The 22,296-nt window shown below is 45.4% G+C and overlaps 1 protein-coding gene across 2 annotated transcripts in view; it reads right to left on the minus strand.

Moving 5' to 3' along the window:
• Positions 1-290: 290 nt before the first annotated feature.
• The window catches only part of slc18b1 (solute carrier family 18 member B1), a 97,843-nt gene continuing 75,837 nt past the window's right edge, over positions 291-22,296 (minus strand). For both annotated transcript variants that reach the window (XM_038799364.1, XM_038799363.1), the window contains 4 exons: positions 8,440-8,514; positions 2,749-2,842; positions 2,581-2,630; positions 291-687 (listed from right to left, as the gene is read on the minus strand). In XM_038799364.1, coding sequence (XP_038655292.1) covers positions 633-687; positions 2,581-2,630; positions 2,749-2,842; positions 8,440-8,514 — 274 coding nt within the window. In that variant the 3' untranslated portion in view covers positions 291-632. The remainder of the gene's footprint in view (positions 688-2,580; positions 2,631-2,748; positions 2,843-8,439; positions 8,515-22,296) is intronic.

Raw genomic sequence — 22,296 nt, forward strand, 5'->3', positions numbered from 1 at the left:
ATTGGTCTCTAAATAAATCTTCAAAAGCACCTTGGATAAAAAGCCTAGACCTCATCAAATCTGGTTACTGCTTTGGATCCTAAAATGTACTCTGGCAGACTGAAATGGTGGACTCATTCAGGGCCACTCAATAAGTTAAGTAATCTGCTTTGTCCTCCGTATCCAAGGCGACAAACAGTATGCAGTTGTTTCTGCAGTATTCTGACAAAGGAGAGCTTGGGGCAGTGGGGGGAACAGAAACACACGTACTAATGAAATAAACAGGGAAAAAAAGGAACAGGGAAAAATAGTGAAATCCAAACTGGCAACTTTATTAGTTTATTATTGACAGGAAGGTTATGGTTAAGACTATCTAATTCCGTTCAATGGACAACAAATAATGATTAGCATTCACATTAAAAAAAAATTGAAAATCACCATTTTTACAAAGAAAACTTCTTTCTGCGTTACATTTGGTGGCAGTGATGATATTCCCATTTTATCCAGTAGTCAAATAACAGAATAGTTAATATTATAAATATAAAATGTTCAAATATTTAGACTCATTGATTTGCTTGAATAAGACAATTTTAAATAATAAGAGGTCCATATGCGGTCTGCAAGAGAATTGTAGTCCATACAAACATCCAAATTCAGTCTGGTATTAGTTGTGCTCTCTCTTCATCTGTGCTATTCCCAGAATATGACCTTTATAAAAGGGAAAAATCTATATGATATTTTCACTGAAGACAATTATAATCATATAAATAGATATCAGAACAAGAGATTTTGTTTTTAAAAAGCAATCCACAACACACTACTTAATAAATCAATTTCTTCTTAAACATACAGGTGATTCACTTGTTCGTCCAAATATTGATTATTTCAATGATTGTCTTAATACCAATAAATACAGCAAGTGCATTATCTACCTTTCAGTGGTTTATTTAATTTGAAGGATGTGTTCATCACCCACTGACCAACCCATACTCCCATTCTACATTTTGCAATCATTAAAGTAAAGGTTAATCAACTGAAACAATACCCCCAGAACCCAAAAATTGTGCAGGGTAGGTGAATTGGCCATGCTAAATTGCCATTTTTAAAACTGAAACAACACAAAGTTACATCATTCAATTTCAATATTAATTTTCTGATATCTGTGAAAATTATTAACTATGACACAATTTCATTTACAGGATGTAGGCATCACTAATGCCTGTTCCTAAGCGCCCTCATGAAGTGGGTGGTGAGTGGCCTTCTTGAACTGCTGCAGTATTTGTGGTGTAGGTATTCCAGCAGAGTATTTAGGTAGATAGGGCATACCAGGATTTTAACTGAGTAATGATGAAGAGCAGTGCCCTCGTCCATTTAGCTGGGCTTGGAGGTGCTGTCGAAGAAGGCTCGTGAGTTGCTGTAGTGCATCTTGTAGATAGTACACACTGCAACCACTGAGTATCAAGGTGGAGCGAGTGCCAATCAGATGGGTTGCTTTGTCCTGGATGGTGTTGAGCTTCTGAGTGTTGTTGAAGCTGCACTCATGCAGCCAAATGGAGCGCATTCCAATACACTCCTGACTTGTGCCTTGCAGATTGGAAAGGGTTTGGTGAGACAGGAGACAAGTAGTTCACTGTGAGTACCTGAACAATATTGAACTCCACAACTACTAAATCGTCACCCAACTTTCATGTAGTAAAATAGTTGACTGCCCAATTGGGACCACATTTGAGACAAAATGCTTAAATATGACACATCTTCATCTATTCTGAGCTCAAGTAGTCCCTGCTTCTTTTGTCAAAGCAATTAGCAGCCCATGCAGTGAAGGGCAGAGGGCAATGTGAACAAGATCAGAGAATGTGGAGTCAGGGGACAAGTGGCAGAATGGATTGTTCATTGGTTTCAAGGCAGAAATCAGAAAGTGAGAGGGGAAGTGGTGTTCCATAAGGATCACTGAATAATGCCAATATCATGGGTTCAATTCCCATAAGGCAGACTTGGGCAGACCTTGCTCTGCCCTTGAGAGTGGTAAGTAATGGAAAAATATCACCAACAAAATCTGCCACGGAAATGGCTCAGGGTGAAGCATCAAGCAGGCATTGAGTCAAGGATCTGTCTTCAGGCAAGAACAATACGTATTGAAAGATGTGGGATGTATCAGAAAAGGATAGATAGGCTCCTCCTAGAAAAAAGATTGCGAAGTATCCCTAAGAGAGGTCTTTAAAATTAAGAAAGGTGACGATAGAGTTGGTACAAGGAGAATGTGAAACAGCATAACCAGGAGGCCATCAATCTAAGGTACTCATAGAAAAATCCAATAAGGAATTCAGAAAAAACTTCTTCATCCAAAGAGTGGTAAGAATGTGGAACTCACGACCACAGGAAATAGATGGTTATGATGGTAAATTTAGATGAGAAATGATGGGAAGAGACTTGAAGTGCAACATGAACACCAGTATTCACTGGTAGGGCTGAATGGCCTGTTTCCATGCCATTTTTCCTAGTGATCATTAGTGCTGATTATTAAAATGTCATCATTCTTTTGTCCATCCTTATAGAAAAGTATTCTTTTAAATTTAAGAATATGAAAATACAAGTACAAACCTCCTTTTGTGCATCGTTTCCACCAAAAAGTACACACTCATCAATATACTCTGAAGATAGAAGAAAAGGCCATTATTCCTGATGGTTAATTATTAGAAGGATCTTCAATTTTATTTTTAAGGTTTCAACTCTAAATAGCATAAGCATGATTCATAAGTGTCTACTTACAAAAACAAGTACAACACCTCCTTGTATGGCTGCAGCCCACTCAAAATTCAATTTTTCTAATAGATAGCCACCCAATGTTGGTCCTATAAATGATCTGATTTAAAAGAAAAAAAACAGGTAATTTTAGTTACCATCTAGTAGGTTATTTTAGACCAAAATAACATTTATAACCTTCTGCTCATGGATGTTCAACCAGCCTCAGTACTGGTGTGTACAGCACCGGCTTATATTGTCTCCAACAGTACCTGATTCTGGTGGTAGGACAATGAGTCAGCTCCAGTGACACCAATGGGCTAATACTGCCCTACAATACAATACTTGAGGTTACATTTGCAGCTTACTTGTATCTACAAACCTGGAGGACTGGCTTTTAATTTGATCGACACCAGAGGATGAGATTTGTGTGAGACTATGCTAACCTGGGCATTCTTACTTTTTCACATTTGAATCAAGGTAAGTGAATAGATATGAAAGTAGCAAAGAGCTGTCCATTAACATTGGCATTCAATGGGCAGTGCGGTGGTGCAATGGTTAGCACTGCTGCTTGACGGCACTGAGGACCCGGGTTCGAGCCTGGCGACGGGTCACTGCCTGTGTGGAGTTTGCACATTCTTCCATTGCTGGTCTCTCCCCCAAAAAATATATAGAACATAGAACATAGAACGATACAGCGCAGTACAGGCCCTTCGGCCCTCGATGTTGCACCGACATGGAAAAAAAAAACTAAAGGCCATCTAACCTACACTATGCCCTTATCATCCATATGCTTATCCAATAAATTTTTAAATGCCCTCAATGTTGGCGAGTTCACTACTGTTGCAGGTAGGGCATTCCACGGCCTCACCACTCTTTGCGTAAAAAACCCACCTCTGACCTCTGTCCTATATCTATTACCCCTCAATTTAAGGCTATGTCCCCTCGTGCTAGCCACCTCCATCCGCGGGAGAAGGCTCTCGCTGTCCACCCTATCTAACCCTCTGATCATTTTGTATGCCTCTATTAAGTCACCTCTTAACCTTCTTCTCTCTAACGAAAACAACCTCAAGTCCATCAGCCTTTCCTCATAAGATTTTCCCTCCATACCAGGCAACATCCTGGTAAATCTCCTCTGCACCCGTTCCAAAGCTTCCACGTCCTTCCTATAATGAGGCGACCAGAACTGTACGCAATACTCCAAATGCGGCCGTACCAGAGTTTGGTACAGCTGCATCATGACCTCATGGCTCCGGAACTCAATCCCTCTACCAATAAAGGCCAACACACCATAGGCCTTCTTCACAACCCTATCAACCTGGGTGGCAACTTTCAGGGATCTATGTACATGGACACCGAGATCCCTCTGCTCATCCACACTACCAAGAATTTTACCATTAGCCAAATATTCCGCATTCCTGTTATTCTTTCCAAAGTGAATCACCTCACACTTCTCCACATTAAACTCCATTTGCCACCTCTCAGCCCAGCTCTGCAGCTTATCTATGTCCCTCTGTAACCTGCAACATCCTTCCGCACTGTCTACAACTCCACCGACTTTAGTGTCGTCTGCAAATTTACTCACCCATCCTTCTGCGCCCTCCTCTAGGTCATTTATAAAAATGACAAACAGCAACGGCCCCAGAACAGATCCTTGTGGTACGCCACTCGTAACTGAACTCCATTCTGAACATTTCCCATCAACTACCACTCTCTGTCTTCTTTCAACTAGCCAATTTCTGATCCACATCTCTAAATCACCCTCAATCCCCAGCCTCCGTATTTTCTGCAATAGCCGACCGTGGGGAACCTTATCAAACGCTTTACTGAAATCCATATACACCACATCAACTGCTCTACCCTCGTCTACCTGTTCAGTCACCTTCTCAAAGAACTCGATAAGGTTTGTGAGGCATGACCTACCCTTCACAAAACCATGCTGACTATCCCTAATCATATTATTCCTATCTAGATGATTATAAATCGTATCTTTTATAATCCTCTCCAAGACTTTACCCACCACAGACGTTAGGCTCACCGGCCTGTAGTTACCGGGGTTATCTCTACTCCCCTTCTTGAACAAAGGGACCACATTTGCTATCCTCCAGTCCTCTGGCACTATTCCTGTAGCTAATGATGACCTAAAAATCAAAGCCAAAGGCTCAGCAATCTCTTCCCTGGCTTCCCAGAGAATCCTAGGATAAATCCCATCCGGCCCCGGGGACTTATCTATTTTCACCTTGTCCAGAATTGCCAACACTTCTTCCCTACGCACCTCAATGCCATCTATTCTAATAGCCTGGGTCTCAGCATTCTCCTCCACAATATTATCTTTTTCTTGAGTGAATACTGACGAAAAGTATTCATTTAGTATCTCGCTTATCTCCTCAGCCTCCACACACAACTTCCCACCACTGTCCTTGACTGGCCCTACTCTTACCCTAGTCATTCTTTTATTCCTGACATACCTATAGAAAGCTTTTGGGTTTTCCTTGATCCTACCTGCCAAAGACTTCTCATGTCCCCTCCTTGCTCGTCTCAGCTCTCTCTTTAGATTCTTCCTCGCTTCCTTGTAACTATCAAGCGCCCCAACTGAAACTTCACGCCTCATCTTCACATAGGCCTCCTTCTTCCTCTTAACAAGAGATTCCACTTCTTTGGTAAACCACGGTTCCCTCGCTCGACCCCTTCCTCCCTGCCTGACTGGTACGTACTTATCAAGAACATGCAATAGCTGTTCCTTGAACAAGCTCCACATATCCAGTGTGCCCAACCCTTGCAGCCTACTTCTCCAACCAACACATCCTAAGTCATGTCTAATGGCATCATAATTGCCCTTCCCCCAGCTATAACTCTTGCTCTGCGGGGTATACTTATCCCTTTCCATCACTAACGTAAAGGTCACCGAATTGTGGTCACTGTCTCCAAAGTGTTCACCTACCTCCAGATCTAACACCTGGCCTGGTTCATTACCCAAAACCAAATCCAAAGTGGCCTCACCTCTTGTTGGCCTGTCAACATATTGTGTCAGAAAACCCTCCTGCACACATTGTACAAAGAACGACCCATCCAATGTACTCGAACTATATCTTTTCCAGTCAATATTAGGAAAGTTAAAGTCTCCCATAACAACTACCCTGTTACTTTCGCTCTTTTCCAGAATCATCTTCGCCATCCTTTCCTCTACATCTCTAGAACTATTAGGTGGCCTATAGAAAACTCCCAACAGGGTGACCTCTCCTTTCCTGTTTCTAACCTCAGCCCATACTACCTCGGAAGAAGAGTCCCCAACTTGCATCCTTTCTACCACCGTAATACTGTCCTTGACTAGCAGCGCCACACCTCCCCCTCTTTTGCCCCCTTCTCTGACCTTACTAAAGCACCTAAACCCCGGAACCTGCAACAACCATTCCTGTCCCTGCTCTATCCATGTCTCTGAAATGGCCACAACATCGAAGTCCCAGGTACCTACCCATGCTGCCAGTTCCCCTACCTTATTTCGTATACTCCTGGCATTGAAATAGACACACTTCAAACCACAGACCTGAACACTGCCGCCCTCCTGCGAAGTCAAAACTGTGCTCCTGACCTCTCTACTCTCAATCTCTCGCACCCCAAAACTACAATCCAGGTTCCCATGCCCCTGCTGAATTAGTTTAAACCCCCCCAAAGAGTACTAACAAATCTCCCCCCCAGGATATTGGTGCCCCTCAGGTTCAGATGTAGACCATCCTGTCTATAGAGGTCCCACCTTCCCCAGAAAGAGCCCCAGTTATCCAGAAATCTGAATCCCTCCCGCCTGCACCATCCCTGTAGCCACGTGTTTAATTGCTCTCTCTCCCTATTCCTCATCTCACTATCACGTGGCACGGGCAACAACCCAGAGATAACAACTCTGTTTGTTCTCGCTCTGAGCTTCCATCCTAGCTCCCTAAAGGCCTGCCTGACATCCTTGTCCCCTTTCCTACCTATGTCGTTAGTGCCAATGTGGACTACGACTTGGGGCTGCTCCCCCTCCCCCTTAAGGACCCGGAAAACACGATCCGAGACATCACGTACCCTTGCACCTGGGAGGCAACATACCAAACGTGAGTCTCTCTCGCTCCCACAAAATCTCCTATCTGTGCCCCTGACTATTGAGTCCCCAATTAGTAATGTTCTACTCCTTTCCCCCCTTCCCTTCTGAGCAACAGGGACAGACTCCGTGCCAGAGGCCCGTACCCCATGGCTTACCCCTGGTAAGTCGTCCCCCCCACAAGTATCCAAAACGGTATACTTGTTACTCAGGGGAACGACCGCAGGGGGTCCCTGCACTGACTGCTTCTTCCCAGTCCCTCTTACAGTTACCCATCTATCTCCAGTCTTTGGTGTAACTACTTCCCTGAAGCTCCTATCTATGACCCCCTCTGCCTCCCGAATGATCCGAAGTTCATCCAGCTCAAGCTCCAGGTCCCTAACACGGTTTTTGAGGAGCTGGAGTTGGGTGCACTTCCCACAGATGAAATCAGCAGGGACACTGACGGCGTCCCTCACCTCAAACATTCTGCAGGAGGAGCATTGTACTGCCTTCCCTGACATCCCCTCTAGATTAAAAAAAACAAGAAAAAGAAAAAGAAAGGAAGAGCTTACCTGATATTACCTCAAACCCTGATCCCGCTGAAAGGTAAGCAAATTTAAAGGCATTTATATTTTTAAAATTGGCATTCCATTATGTGGAGGAAGCTGCAGCATCCAATTACATACAGCCAGTATGACTTGAGGTAATGTTATTTGAAGCACTTAAGTTGCACCAACAAATTTGGGTCAAAATTGTTTTGATAAAGTACATACACTTAATTATTCAATATCTTATATATAACACGAACTTCCTGTATCAATGTCAGAAAGGCAGGTCCCTTTAAGAGTAAATCAGGTCTTGCTTCAGAGTGAACTGAGAGCAGGTGATGCTCAATAAAGACTACTTGAGAGCTGGGGTTTTCCCCAAGTCGGGGAAGCTCTGGACAGGAAGAAGATCCTGAATGGAGAGTAGAAACCAGAGTTTGTGCTGAACTATTGTAATATCTAAAACTATTAGGAATCATCAGAATGTTGTCTGCTGCATAATTTGGTAAATGGATATTTGTCTGTTTAATAACACGTTCCCTCACATCTGTTGTCATACGTTGAAACATACATTTCAACAATAGATTCTAACAGCAGTCGTTCTAGCTTCAAGACACTATTCTTACATTTGGACTTATCAATCTAATGGTTCCCCCAATATCTAGAAGTGAGTTCTATTGCTTCTCTAAATATGGAGATAGTATTTTCCCTCATGACCTGACTGACCATCATTTCTGTCTACTCAGCCTGCAAAAGATCAAACATTGTCTTGGACTGTACTGAAGGGGCTGTTTAGCACAGGGCTAAATCGCTGGCTTTGAAAGCAGACCAAGCAGGCCAGCAGCACGGTTCAATTCCCGTAACAGCCTCCCTGAACAGGCGCCGGAATGTGGCGACTAGGGGCTTTTCACAGTAACTTCATTTGAAGCCTACTCGTGACAATAAGCTATTTTCATTTAATTTCATTTCAAAAGCAGGATACATTTGGAGCTGAAGAGTTCAAAGCAGAAATTACTGAAGTACATAATTGGAAACACCACATTAGACATTGCAAACCTACTAAAATACTAACCCAAAAAATTAAATGTATTTCTATATATTGATGCAGATACATACCCAAGAGACCAACTTGCTCCAAACATTCCAGACACTAGACCTAAAGTGCCAAGGCCCTCTTCAAATCCATTCTCACTAAATAAAAAGGTGAATGTCAATGTCAATTATTACAGTCAAACCTTACTCAAGCTCATTAGAACTTGCTAAACCAGGGGTGGGCAAACTTTTCCGTGCAAGGGCCACATTCAGAAATTCACAATTCACAAAGGGCCGCATAGTATATTAAGTAAAATAATTACTTCACCCGGTTATGATTCTGGGCGCCTCATATAGAACAGTACAGCACAGAACAGGCCCTTCGGCCCTCGACGTTGTGTCGAGCAATGATCACCCTACTCAAGTCAACGTATCCACCCTATACCAGTAAGTAACCCAACAGCCCCCCCCCCATTAACCTTAAAAAAAAATTAAAAAAAAAAAAAAGAATTTTTTTATAAAAAATTTTTTTTAATTTTTTTTTTTATGACTTGGTGGGCCGCAGAAATACCTTTGGCGGGCCGCATGCGGCCCGCGGGCCGTAGTTTGCCCACCCCTGTGCTAAACAGTCACACCTTCAGTTCACAATTAACTGGGAGACAAGAGTAAAAGGATATCAGCTATGAGGAGAGGTTGAATAAACTCGGTTTGTTCTCACTGGAACAACGGAGGTTGAGGGGTGACCTGATAGAAGTCTACAAAATTACGAGGGGCATGAGCAGAGTGAATAGTCAGAGCTTTTTCCCAGAGTGGAAGAGTCAATTACTAGGGGACATAGGTTTTAAGGAGCAAGGGGCAAAGTTTAGAGATGCGCGAGGGAGGTTTTTTTTTGTTTTACTCAAAGGTTGTGGGTGCCTGGAACTCGCTGCCAGAGTAGGTGATGGAAGCAGGTACGCTAATGATGTTTAAGGGGCATCTTTTTTAAAAATATAAATTTAGAGTACCCGATAATTTTTTCCAATTAAGGGACAATTTAGAGTGGCCAATCTACCTATCCTGCACATCTTTGGGTTGTGGGGGTGAAACCCACGCAGACACGGGGAGAATGTGCAAACTCCACACGGACAGTGGCCCAGGGCTGGGATTCGAACCCGGGTCCTCTGCGCCGTAGGCAATGCGAACCACTGTGCCACCATGCTGCTCCTTTAAGGGGCATCTTGACGGGGGCAGCACAGTGGTTAGCACTGCTGTTTCACAGCGCCGAGGTCCCAGATCCTGGCTCCGGGTCACTGTCCGTGAGGAGTTTGCACATTCTCCTCGTGTTTGCGTGGGTTTCGTCCCCACAACCAAAGATGTGCAGGGTAGGTGCAATGGCCACGCTAAATTGCCCCTTAATTAGAGAAAATGAATTGGGTTCTCTAAATTTATTTTTAAAAAGGGGCATCTTGACAAATACATGAATAAGATGGGAGAGGGATACGGACACCATAAGTGTAGAAGATTTTAGTTTAGACAGGCAGCATGGTCAGTACACGCTTCGCGGGCCGAAGGGTCTGTTCCTATGCTGTACTTTTCTTTGATAAAGAACTCTACTCTCTAATTCCGCCAGTCAAATTCAGTTTTATACCTTTCAACATCACACTGATTTAAAATTGCATTTCTAGAGAGCTTTGGAACATTCTTATGATATTTCAGTGATCCAAATAAAAAAAAAACAGACTTTCATTACAAACTTGGAAATCAATACCATGATGCAGCCAATGTGAATATGTAAGGATTCCCAGGAGAGCAAGAAATGACAATTAATCTACTTTGAAGATACGGAGTTGAGTTTTCCTCCCACATCAGAAGCTCAGGCCGCGATTCTCCGCTCCCCACGCCGGGGGGGGGGGGGGGGGGGGGGGGGGGGGGGGAGAATCGCGGGAGGGCCGGGCGAATCGCGCCACGCTGCCCTGGCGATTCTCTCTCCCCCCCCCCCCCCCACGCTGCTCCGGAGAATCGCCGCTCGCCGTTTTTCACGGCGACCGGCAATTCTTCGGCTCGGATGGGCCGAGCGGCCTGACCACCCCCACTGGTTCACGCCAGCGGCAACCACATCTGGTCGCTGCCGGCATGAACATCGCGCGACAGGTAAGTGTGGGGCCTGTGGGGGGGCGGAGAGAGGATTGAGCACCATGGGCGTGCTCGTGAGGTGACTGGCCCGCGATCGGTGCCCATCGATCGTCGGGCCGGTGTCTCTAAGAGACGCACTCTTTTCCCTCCGCCGCCCCGCAAGATCAAGCCGCCATGTCTTGCGGGGCAGCGGAGGGGAAGACGGCAACTGCGCATGCGCGGGTTGGAGTCGGCCAACCTGCGCATGCGCGGCTGACGTCACTTAGGCGGCGCCAGCCGCGTCATTCACGGCGCGCCGCTTTGATGCAAGCGTCAAGGCCCGGCGCCAGAGATTCAAGCGACTCCGCTCCTAGACCCCCTTGGGGGGGGGGGGGGGGGGGGAGGAGGAGAAGAGAATAGGGGGCGAGGAGCGGCCTCCGGCGCCGGAGTGAAACACTCCGGGTTTCACTCCGGCGTCGGCCTTTTCTCTCTATTTTGGAGAATCGCGCCCTCAGTGTTGGGAAAATTCCCGACTTCCCAAACCGGATTCTTTTTAAAATAAATTTAAAGTACCGAATTCAGATTTGTTTCCAATTAAGGGGTAATATAGTGTGGCCAATCCACCTACCCTGCACATCTTTGGGTTGTGGAGGTGAGACCCATGCAGACATGGGGAGAATGTGCAATCTCCACACGGACAGTGACCTCGGCGCCGTGAGGCAGCGATGCTTTTTAAAAAAAAATTTAGAGTACCAATTAATTTTTTCCAATTAAGGGGCAATTTAGCATGGCCAATCCATCTACCCTGCACATCTTTGGGTTGTGGGGGCAAAACCCACGCAAACACGGGGAGATTGTGCAAACTCCACACAGACAGTGACCCAGAGCCGGGATCGAACCTGGGACCTCGGCGCCGTGAGGCAACAGGGCTAACCCACTGCGCCACCGTGCTGCCCAGCAATGCTAACCACTGCGCCACCATGCCGCCCCGCCCCCAGACCCGATACAGCGAACAGTGCTCTGGACATTACAAATTCTGGTCAGCGGTTGAGTATTCTGGGTCTATACTCTGGATAAAAATACTCTGCTTTGACAAAGAGTCATCGGACTCGAACCGTTAGCTCTTTCCCTATAGATGCTGCCAGACTTGCTGAGATTTTCCAGCACTTTCTCTTTCGCTGGGCCTATACTCATTGGAGTTTAGAAGGATGAGGGGACATCTTACTGAAACTAACAGGATACTGAGAGGCCAAGATAAAGTGAACGTGGAGAGGATGTTTCCAGGAGTATGAAAAACTAGAACCCGAGGGCTCAGCCTCAGACGGAAGGGACGATCCTTTAAAACAGAGATGAGGAGGAATTTCTTCAGCCAGAGGTTGGTGAATTTGTGGAACTTTTTGCTGCAGAAGGCTGTGGATGCCAAATCTCTGAGTATCTTTAAGACAGAGATAGAAAGGTTCTTGATTAATAAGAGGATCAGGAGTTATGGGGAGTTATCAGGAGAAAATGGAAATGAAAAACATATCAGCCATGATTGAATAGCGGAGCAGACTCGAAGGACCGAATGGCCTAATTCTGCCCTTGTGCCTTATGGGGGAGGGGGTGTGAAGGCCCCCACTCCAGAAGTGATGAAGTGGCAGAGATGGACTCAGTATGGATTGAGCAACTCGGTTGGGTATAAAAGGCTGGCCTCTAAAAGAGCTTCTCTGGTGAGGCAGCAAGTGGATGGAGCTGCAATTTTCATTTGGAAGCGATGGTGAGGCGGTGGCGAAGTGGTATTGTCACTAAACTAGTAAACCAGGGTCCCAGAGTAATGCTCTGGTGACCTAGGTTCAAATCCCTCCACTGCAATGGTGAAATTTGCATTCATTAAAAATCTGTAGTCAAAAGTCTAATGATGACCATAAAACCATTGTCGATTTGTCGTAAAAACCCATCTGGTTCACTAATGGCCTTTAGGGAAGGAAATTGGTCGTTCTTACCTGGTCTGGCCTACATGTGACTCACAGCAATGTGGATGACTTTTAACTGCCCCCTGAAGGGCAATAAATTCTGGCACAGCCTACAACGCCCATGAATGAATAACAAAAACTGTCCTTGAGCAGTCAGGTGAAGACAAACTGTTGTTCAACAATAGTTGTCCAACTAGTTACTATCATTGGAACAGTGGCACATCGTTGTCTTCCACAAGAAAGTATAATCATTGCTGTTATGTATTCACTTTATAATGAAGGGGGTCACTTATTTAAAGGTGGTAAGATACAGAATCTTGGCACCATCAGCTGTTCACAATATTCGGCACTGACTCTGGTTATTATAGTGCCCGAGGAATGACTAATGCACACCACATTTGCTACAATTCTTTGCCTTTCCACCTACCCTCTTTCCAATTATGTCTAACGGTGTGTCCATTCAACTGACTTTTTACCGAGACGCACACAGCTGCACAATTCCATGCACAACAGTATGAATCAGAGGGAGCAAGCAAGGTGCTGAGTGAGACAATGGCTAACATTGGACCGTGAAGCATGATGGTAAAGGTTCCAATAGACTTGTCTGTGTGAGAAAACTGTAGCTCTTTGCAAAATGGATTTCATGAGAGCCAGGGACAGTAACATAGCTGATAAACACCTATGCTTTCGGAACTGCAAGTGCAGACTCGGATAGTATAACATCCTTGTTTATGGAACGTCATAGACAGGTTCAGTGACATCTGGAGCTGGGAGGATTGTTTAATTGAAACCGTATACAATGGGCTGTTTAGCACACTGGGCTAAGTCGCTGGCTTTGAAAGCAGACCAGGCCAGCAGCATGGTTCGATTCCCGTAACAGCCTCCCCGAACAGGCGCTGGAACGTGGCGACTAGGGGCTTTTCACAGTAACTTCATTGAAGCCTACTCGTGACAATAGCGATTTTCATTTCATTTTCATTTCAATGGCAACACCGATATTTCAGCGGCACGGTAATACAGTGCTTAGCACTGTTGCTTCACAGCACCAGGGACCGGGTTCGATTCCCGCTTGCTTTACTGTCTGTGCAGAGTCTGCATGTTCTCTGTGTCTATGTGGGTTTCCTCTGGGTGGTCCACTTTCCTCCCACAAGTCCCAAAAGACGCGCTGTTAGGTGAATTGGACATTCTAAAATCTCCCTCAGTGTACCCGAATAGGCAGTGGAATGTGGCAACTGGGGAATTTTTGCACTAACTTAATTGCAGTGTTAATGTAAGCCTATTTGTGACACTAATAAAGGTTATTATTAACCTAGGGTCAACCGCTGTATGTTCAGTCCTGAATTTCAAGGCCTATTAGCGCGCGCCCCTCAAAGTGAACCTGGCCAAGCTCGCTCTAATCAGGTAGTATATTTTGATTCCAGCTGTGACTCTTGAAAGTTATGTAACTGTTTAAATAAACACATAGCTGAAGTTTTAATGAAAGTTGTATTTAAAGGTAAATCAACTTGGCTGTGAGAATTCAATTCTGTCTGCATTCATTGCAGTCAGCAGCGACAGGAACAAATACTACCCTGCATTTATCCAGACCCATTAGCCTCTCCCCCGCCACTGCTAATATTAGTCATTGATGAGATGGAGAATATAGTCCGTGTATGTGTGCAAGACCATTCAAAACCTTACATGTTACTTTTCACATTTCTCGTGCCGGAAGGTCTCACTGAAGAGAGAGTTGTGAAGGAATGGGAGGGCCAGCACCCCGCTTCAGCGATAAGGAACTCAAGATCCTCGTGGAGGAGGTCTAGATGGAATATCAAATCCACACAGTCGTTGGAACCCCCCCACAGCAACCAAGAGGTCATGGCAGGTGAAAGCCACTGTGGTGAACACAGCAGGGGACCATAACATGGTAGGTAACAGGTATATTCCTCTCCAATAGTTTGTAACAGTAGAGGTGTGAATGTCCACCATTATGCATTGACAAGAGATTTCTCCCCGACGGCATTGTATATTAGGTTGGCATCACTCTAGGGCAGCACGGTGGCGCAAGTGGTTACAACGGTTGCCTCACGTCGTCAAAGTCCCAGGTTCAATCCCGGCTCTGGGTCACTGTCCATGTGGAGTTTGCAAATCTCCCCATGTTTGTGTGGGTTTCGCCCCGACAATCCAAAAGATGTGCAGGATAGGTGGATTGGCCACGGTAAATTGCTCCTTAATTGGAAAAAAATAAATTGGATACTCTAAATGTAAAAAAAAGGTTAATATCACTCTTTATATTGCATCGCCAGGGCCCATAATGCCATGGAATTGACCTGGACTAGGTCTGTGAGGACTGTGGAGGAGAAAGGTTTGGAGGTAGCCAGGGTACTCGAGCTATCCAAAAGGGTACCCTACCTCTCCAAAGAACCTACTTCAAAATTTCCCTTGAAAAGCATGGTTAAGAAAGCTGCGTGACAAGAACCGTACCGAACTGAAGGCAGCTGCACACCACTGCGAACAGCGCATGTCCAAAATGCGACCAGCCTTGCTTCCCCTCTAGTGAAAATGGTGGATGCCAGGTTTGGGGGGCAAACGTCCGATTTGGGGCTCCGCCGCTATTTTGTCTGAAAAGTTCAGGCTACTATTTGAGGAAAGCACGTTGGCAAAGACTTTGAAGAAATACCCTGACCCTCTTCAGATAGTGTCATCAGGACAGGCAGACAAAGTCTTAATTTAACATTCCATCCAAAAGACAGCACCTCTGGCAATGTACCTTCCCTTCATTACTGCACAAAAATAACATTCTAGATTACTTACTTGTCTCGCCACAGCCTTCTGCCTGTGGCTAGACTGTCACTAACTAAAGAGACTTCCAAGTAAAACCATTGCCAGAGTTTTAAGAATATTCTGGTATTAACCAGTATAATATTAAATCAGCTTTCCACTTAGATCGTAGATTAAAACTAGATCATAGATTTTACAGTGCAGAAGGAGGCCAATCAGCCCATTGAGTCTGCACCGGCCCTTGGAAAAAGAGCACCATACTTCACCCCACACTTCCATCCTGTCCCTGTAACCCTACCCAACATTTATGGACACTAAGGGCAATTTAGCATGGCTAATCCACCTAACCTGCATATCTTTGGACTGTCGGAGGAAACCGGAGCACCTGGAGGAAACCCACGCAGACATGGCGATGATGTGCAGACTCCGCACAGACAGTGACCCAGCTGGGAATCGAACCTACCGTGTTGCCTGCACTTACAAGGGTACATACAAATTACATGGAAACAGGCCATTTAGCTCACCATGCTGGTGTTTATTCTCCACAGTTTAGCCCCAATATAACTTTGCTCTGTTCCCATATCAGTTTTTCCATTTTCTGCACAAGAGGAAACATTGGCCTAAATCTGCCCATCCCTCCTGCTGAGGAAATTGTCACGGGAGGGAAGGAGAATTTCACTGACAAGTAAAGTTGACAAGTTGACCTCGGGTGGGAATTTCGGCGAATTCATGGCTCAAAGACTGGTGCGGGAGAAGTCGGTTCCTGCTCGTGCAGCACTAGCGCCAGTATTGGCAATAGTGGGATCTCTGTTGCGATAGCCTGCACTTGAACCGTACTGCAGCTGATGTTCTAGCAAGTCGCATAACTAGGTAAGTAGAGAGAATTTTAAACATCAAATTTGGGAAAATGTGACACACCAAAAAGAATAGACACAAGGCAAGAGAGAAAGATACTAATACAGGAAAACATTTTTTTTAAATTTAGAGTACCCAATTTTTATTTTCCAACTAATAGGCAATTTAGGATGGCCGATCCACCTATCCTGCACATCTTTGTGTTGTGGGGGTGAGACACCCGCAGACATGGGGAGAATCTGCAAGCTCCACACGGACAGTAACCCGGGGCCAGGATCGAACCCGGGTCCTTGTCATGTGAGGCAGCAGTGCTAACCACTGAGCCACCATGCCGCCCTAATGCAGGAAGTTATACACAAAATTGTGACAGGGAGCGACAGAGCAAATCTAAAAGTAAATCAGCAGATAAGGCTAGATACAACGGAATTAATTCAGATAGCTGTCGAGGCCAAGTCACTGGAAAGAAGCCATCCCCTATGGACAAGTCCTCTGTATACACAGGATCTGCTCAGACGAGGAGGAGCGTACAGACATTTACAGACGCTGAAAGATGTCCTCGTACGGACGGGATATGGCGCTCTACTCATCGATTGACGGTTCCAATGTGCCAAAGTAAAAAAGCCGCACCGACCTCCTCAGAAGACAAACACGGGGCACAACCGACAGAGTACCCGTCGTCGTCCAGTACTTACCGGAGCGGAGAAACTACGACATCTTCTTCACAGCCTTCAACACGTCATCGATGAAGACGAACATCTTGCCAAGTTTATCCCCATACCCCCACTACTTGCCTTCAAACAACCGCGCTACCTCAAACAGACCATTATTTGCAGCAAACTGCCCAGCCTTCAGAACAGCGTCCACGATACCAGACAACCCTGCCATGGCAATCTCTGCAAGACGTGTCAGATCATCGACATGGGTACCACGATTACACGTGAGACCACCACCCACCAGGTGCGTGGTACATCATACGCTGTAGGAAAGGATGGCCCGAAGCGAGACTATGTACACTGTAAGGTATATTTCTGCAGCTGCTTCTAGCTCTGACTAAGGAGGGCGATGGGGGTGGCGGTTTAGATAACATTTAGGTTAGCAACAGTACTGTGAGTGGGCAGCTATGTAACCCGCCCAAGGCCATTGCGCGCGGAACAACCTTTATCAGTGTGTGTAACTTGAGGCTCGGCAGAATGCGCCTTCTCCAGCCATAACTCAGATGGCTGTACGTGTTACAATCCTAAGTAAAAACTATCTACTTGATTGAAGCCTTACTGTGTCGACTCACTCATTGAACTGAGATTTAGCCTAACAAATTGGTGACCCCGACGTTGGGGGGGGGGGGAGTCGAACACAACTCCGTTTAAGATCGCAGAGACAATTAAAAGCCGGCTAAAAAGAAGGTACGGAGTCAAACCTGTTAAATCAAAACTCCAAAATTGAAATTTTAAATTGTGTAATAATTGTCTCAGTGATTGAAAAAGGAGACAAAATTAGAAGACGACCATAGCCGGACGTCAAACGCCTTGGGATTGTGACACGTAAGTGTTAAGTTGAACTTAAAAGTCCTTAAGGTGTAAGATTAATGTTATTACCTTCGACCAAATATTAGTGATAATATTTACTTAAAGTCTTTACTTAAAAAACTGTCAGATATCAGAAGTAGAGTGAGTCTTTACTTAAAAAACTGTCAGATCTCAGAAGTAGAGTGAGAAGGAAGTAGAGGGCATGTTATTACCTTCGACCAAATATTAGTGATAATATTTACTTAAAGTCTTTACTTAAAAAACTGTCAGATATCAGAAGTAGAGTGAGAAGGAAATAGAATTATTACCTTTGACCAAATATTAGTGATAATATTTACTCAAAGTCTTTACTTAAAAAACTGTCAGATCTCAGAAGTAGAGTGAGAAGGAAGTAGAGTCTTAGAATCGGAAAATTGTTTTGTTGCCTTAGACTGGTTATTAAGAACAGAGATCTGTCACGTGAAGGTCGGGCATTGAAAACAAAACAGTTTTGGATCTATTATCACCGGTTCATAAGAGATTTGAAATATAAATGTCCTTGAAATATAAATGTCCGGTAACATTAGCGTGCGAAAAGAGCATAAAAATTTAGAAGAAAAATGGCCACTGGGGGAAAACTAATGCATTAAAATTGGGTATAAACAACACGAATGTGCGGAGACTGCTCAATGTTATCATGATGCCGGCAGTGGAGGGGGAGGCGGAGATAGTGGTGGCGCTGGATGCAGAGAAGGCGTTTGATAGAGTTGAATGGGGGTACCTATGGGAGGTGCTGGAGAGGTTTGGATTTGGGGAGGGATTCATCAAATGGGTGAGGCTGCTTTACGCGGCGCCGATGGCGAGTGTAGTCACAAATGGAAGGAGATCGGAGTATTTTAGGCTTTATCGTGGGACCAGGCAGGGGTGTCCCCTGTCCCCCCTGCTCTTTGCACTGGCGATTGAACCGCTGGCCATGGCGTTGAGGGAGTCAGGGAAGTGGAGGGGTCTGGTGCGGGGGGGGGAGGAGCACCGGGTATCGCTGTATGCAGACGACCTGCTGTTATATGTGGCGGACCCAGAGGGGGGAATGCCGGGGGTGATGGAACTGTTAGCGGAATTTGGGGGCTTCTCGGGCTATAAGCTGAACTTAGGAAAGAGCGAGGTATTTGTAGTGCACCCGGGAGATCAGGAGGAGGGAATTGGGAGGCTCCCCTTCAGGCGGGCAGTGAAGAGTTTCAGGTACCTGGGGGTGCAGGTGGCCAGGAGTTGGGGGGCTCTTCATAAGCTTAACTTCACCAGACTAGTGGAACAGATGGAGGAGGAATTTAAAAGGTGGGACATGGTGCCGCTATCGCTGGCGGGCAGAGTGCAATCCGTCAAAATGACGGTTCTCCCGAGGTTCTTGTTCCTCTTCCAGTGCTTGCCCATCTTTATCCCTAGGGCCTTTTTTAAAAGAGTGACCAGCAGCATCATGGGATTTGTTTGGGCGCATGGCACCCCAAGGGTGAAGAGGGTCTTCTTGGAGCGGAGTAGGGATGGGGGGGGGCTGGCGTTGCCCAACCTCTCGGGGTATTACTGGGCGGCCAACGTGTCGATGGTGCGTAAGTGGGTGATGGAGGGGGAGGGGGCAGCATGGAAACGGATGGAGAGAGCGTCCTGTGGGGATACAAGCCTGGGGGCCCTGGTAACGGCGCCGTGGCCGCTCCCTCCCACGAGGTATACCACGAGTCCGGTGGTGGCGGCTACCCTCAAGATTTGGGGGCAGTGGAGGCGACATAGGGGAGAAGTGGGGGGCTCGATGGAGGCTCCGTTAAGGGGGAACCATAGGTTCGTCCCGGGGAACATGGATGGGGGATTTCGGGGATGGTATAGAGCGGGCATTAGACAGCTGAAGGACCTGTTTATCGACGGAAGGTTTGCGAGCCTGGGGGAGTTGGAAGAGAAATTTGGGCTCCCGCCGGGAAACATGTTTAGATATCTGCAGGTAAAGGCATTTGCTAGACGGCAGGTGGAGGGATTCCCTGCGCTCCCCGCGAAGGGGGTGAGTGACAGGGTGCTCTCGGGGGTCTGGGTCGGGGAGGGGAAGATATCCGATATCTACAAGCTTATGCAGGAGAAGGAAGAGGCGTCAGTAGAGGAGCTGAAAACGAAGTGGGAGGGGGAACTGGGGGAACAGATCGAAGACGGGACATGGGCTGATGCCCTGGAGAGGGTAAATTCTTCCTCCTCGTGTGCGCGGCTTAGCCTCATCCAATTCAAGGTGCTGCATAGGGCCCACATGACTGGGACGAGGATGAATAGGTTCTTTGGGGGTGAAGATAGGTGTGCCAGGTGCTCGGGGAGTCCAGCGAACCATGCCCATATGTTCTGGGCATGCCCGGCATTGGAGGACTTCTGGAAGGGGGTGGCGAGGACGGTGTCAAGGGTGGTGGGATCCAGGGTCAAGCCAGGATGGGGACTCGCGATCTTTGGGGTTGGGGTAGAGCCGGGAGTGCAGGAGGCGAAAGAGGCCGGTGTGCTGGCCTTTGCGTCCCTAGTAGCCCGGCGAAGGATTTTGCTACAGTGGAAGGACGCGAGGCCCCCAAGCGTGGAGACCTGGATCAATGACATGGCGGGCTTTATTAAGCTTGAGAAGGTTAAATTCGCCCTGAGAGGATCGGTGCAAGGGTTCTTTAAACGGTGGCAACCTTTCCTCGACTTTCTGGCTCAACGATAGGGTACTGGGACAGTAGCAGCAGCAACCCGGGGGGGGGGGTGGGGGGGTGGGTGGGGGGGGGGGGGGGGGGGGGGGCGTTGATTATGTTAGCTTATTTTATTTAAATTTGATTTATCTAATTTTAATTTATGGTTAAGTTCTCTTGTTTGGGGGGGGGGGTGGGGGAATGTGATACATGTGATGTTACGGTATGGGGGGAATTGTGGGTGTTATGGGGCTGTTAGTTGCATATTACTGCTTTTTGCTATACTTTTTGTTATATTTTCTGCAAAAAATTCCAATAAAAAAATTAAAAAAAAAAAAAAAAAAAAAAAAAAAATTGGGTATAAAATTGACAGAGAAAGAAATAGTTAAAACAGCCAACGTCTTAGAAAAAAAGGACGGCACATATGGGAAAATAACCAAGTCATTAGGCTATCCGCCTTGAATCTGTATATTAATCCATGTGAGTTTAAGCTTAAGTGAGATAAGGTGCTGTCAGGGACTGCGGAGTTCCCAAATCTTATCTCCCAGAATTCTGACATAGTAAACTGCTTTGTTACTGATATTCAGGCCTTTGTGTGAATATTTTCACCCCTAACATTTAGTGTAAGTCTGGAAGGATTTGCTGAGCTGGACGCCGCTCGAGCCGGTGGACAAGGCGAGTAGTCAAACCTTTGACCGCCTAAAATTAGAATCACTTGGCAAGGCGGACAGACGGTGAGGTAACATCCAATAAATCTAGTATCAAGGCCAAATGAGTAAAAGAGTCAGTTTAAAACATTTTTTGGTTTTTGAAGAGCAAAATACTCTGGTAAAAAAAAACAATGATCAAAGATGGGTGTGATTTCTGTGGAACAGAGAAAAATGGTGAGATACACAGAAGTAAAGATAAGACAAATAAAGTTCTAAGCACAAATGATATAAATTAAACCTTCATACCATTTGGAAGACAGGCTGGTTTAAAGGAATTGAGCTCTAACTCCTTTAAGCAAAGCAATCAAGTGGGTAAAGATAGCGTAAAGACCTCACAAAACTGCCAACAATTACGGCTAACGACTGTCCCGGAATGTCTCAAGGAGAGAAAAAAAATAATCAAATTAAGTGAAGTCCAAAAGATCAGAAAGGGGCTAAAACACTCAATTACTTTTGTTCAGGAATATCTGAGGATGACTAACCCCCCCTCCCAAAACAAAAAAATGGGGAGGAAAATCAATACAAGGTTACGGTTAGAAACTTAAGAATGGATACATGTCGAGAATAACTTCAGATCGTTTCAAGCCGTCCAGATAAATTCAGCAGTAATTCAACTCACTTGAAATAAAAGAAAAATAAACATCCAGTAATGTCTCTTTCCAAAAACCGGTTAAACAACGAACATTGAAAATTGAAAGAAAGGATGGGTAATGTCTAAGGTCGCATAACGGATGGAGATGGCATCATGCCAAGTTCTCCACCACTTTTGATTCTGTACAAAAATTTAACCATTTCAGCAAGCAGGTCATCTGCACAAAGAAATATACATCTCTAAGAAAAGCTAATGCCTCTAAAATTAATCAGTAGAAATTGACTTAAATGGAATGACACAGATAAAGTTTTTGAAGGAGAATGAAAAATTTTGTTCAGTATTTTAATTTTGTTCCATTTTAGAGAAAGAGAGACAGACAGAGAGTTACGTAGAGAGAGTTACGTAGAGAGAGAGAGACTGATAGAGACAGCGAAAGTTGAGAGAGCGAAAGAGAACGTCAGGGAGAGACAGAGAAGGGGAGGGGTAGTTAGATAAAGAGAAAGAGCGACAAGAGTTCCAGAGAGAGAGAGAGAGAGTTTTAGGCATCTAAACTTTGTTCTGAACTATTCACAGTCTTTGTATTCAGACTTTGACTTCAGACCTTGACTTGTTACGAGCTGTGATTATTTGAAAGCTTCAAATTGTCTACGCATTGTCTTTAAAGATTATAGTTTGAGTACAGTTAACAATTTTTTTCTTTTCAAAGGCTATAATTTTAATCAGGGTGCAAAATCACGTATGTAAAAATAAGAAAATATTAGTTTTATGGTGTTCAGTGGAGGTTAGGATAGTTGAAAT

Source organism: Scyliorhinus canicula, chromosome 6 (genome assembly GCF_902713615.1).
Source record: "Scyliorhinus canicula chromosome 6, sScyCan1.1, whole genome shotgun sequence".
Lineage (NCBI taxonomy): Eukaryota > Metazoa > Chordata > Chondrichthyes > Carcharhiniformes > Scyliorhinidae > Scyliorhinus > Scyliorhinus canicula.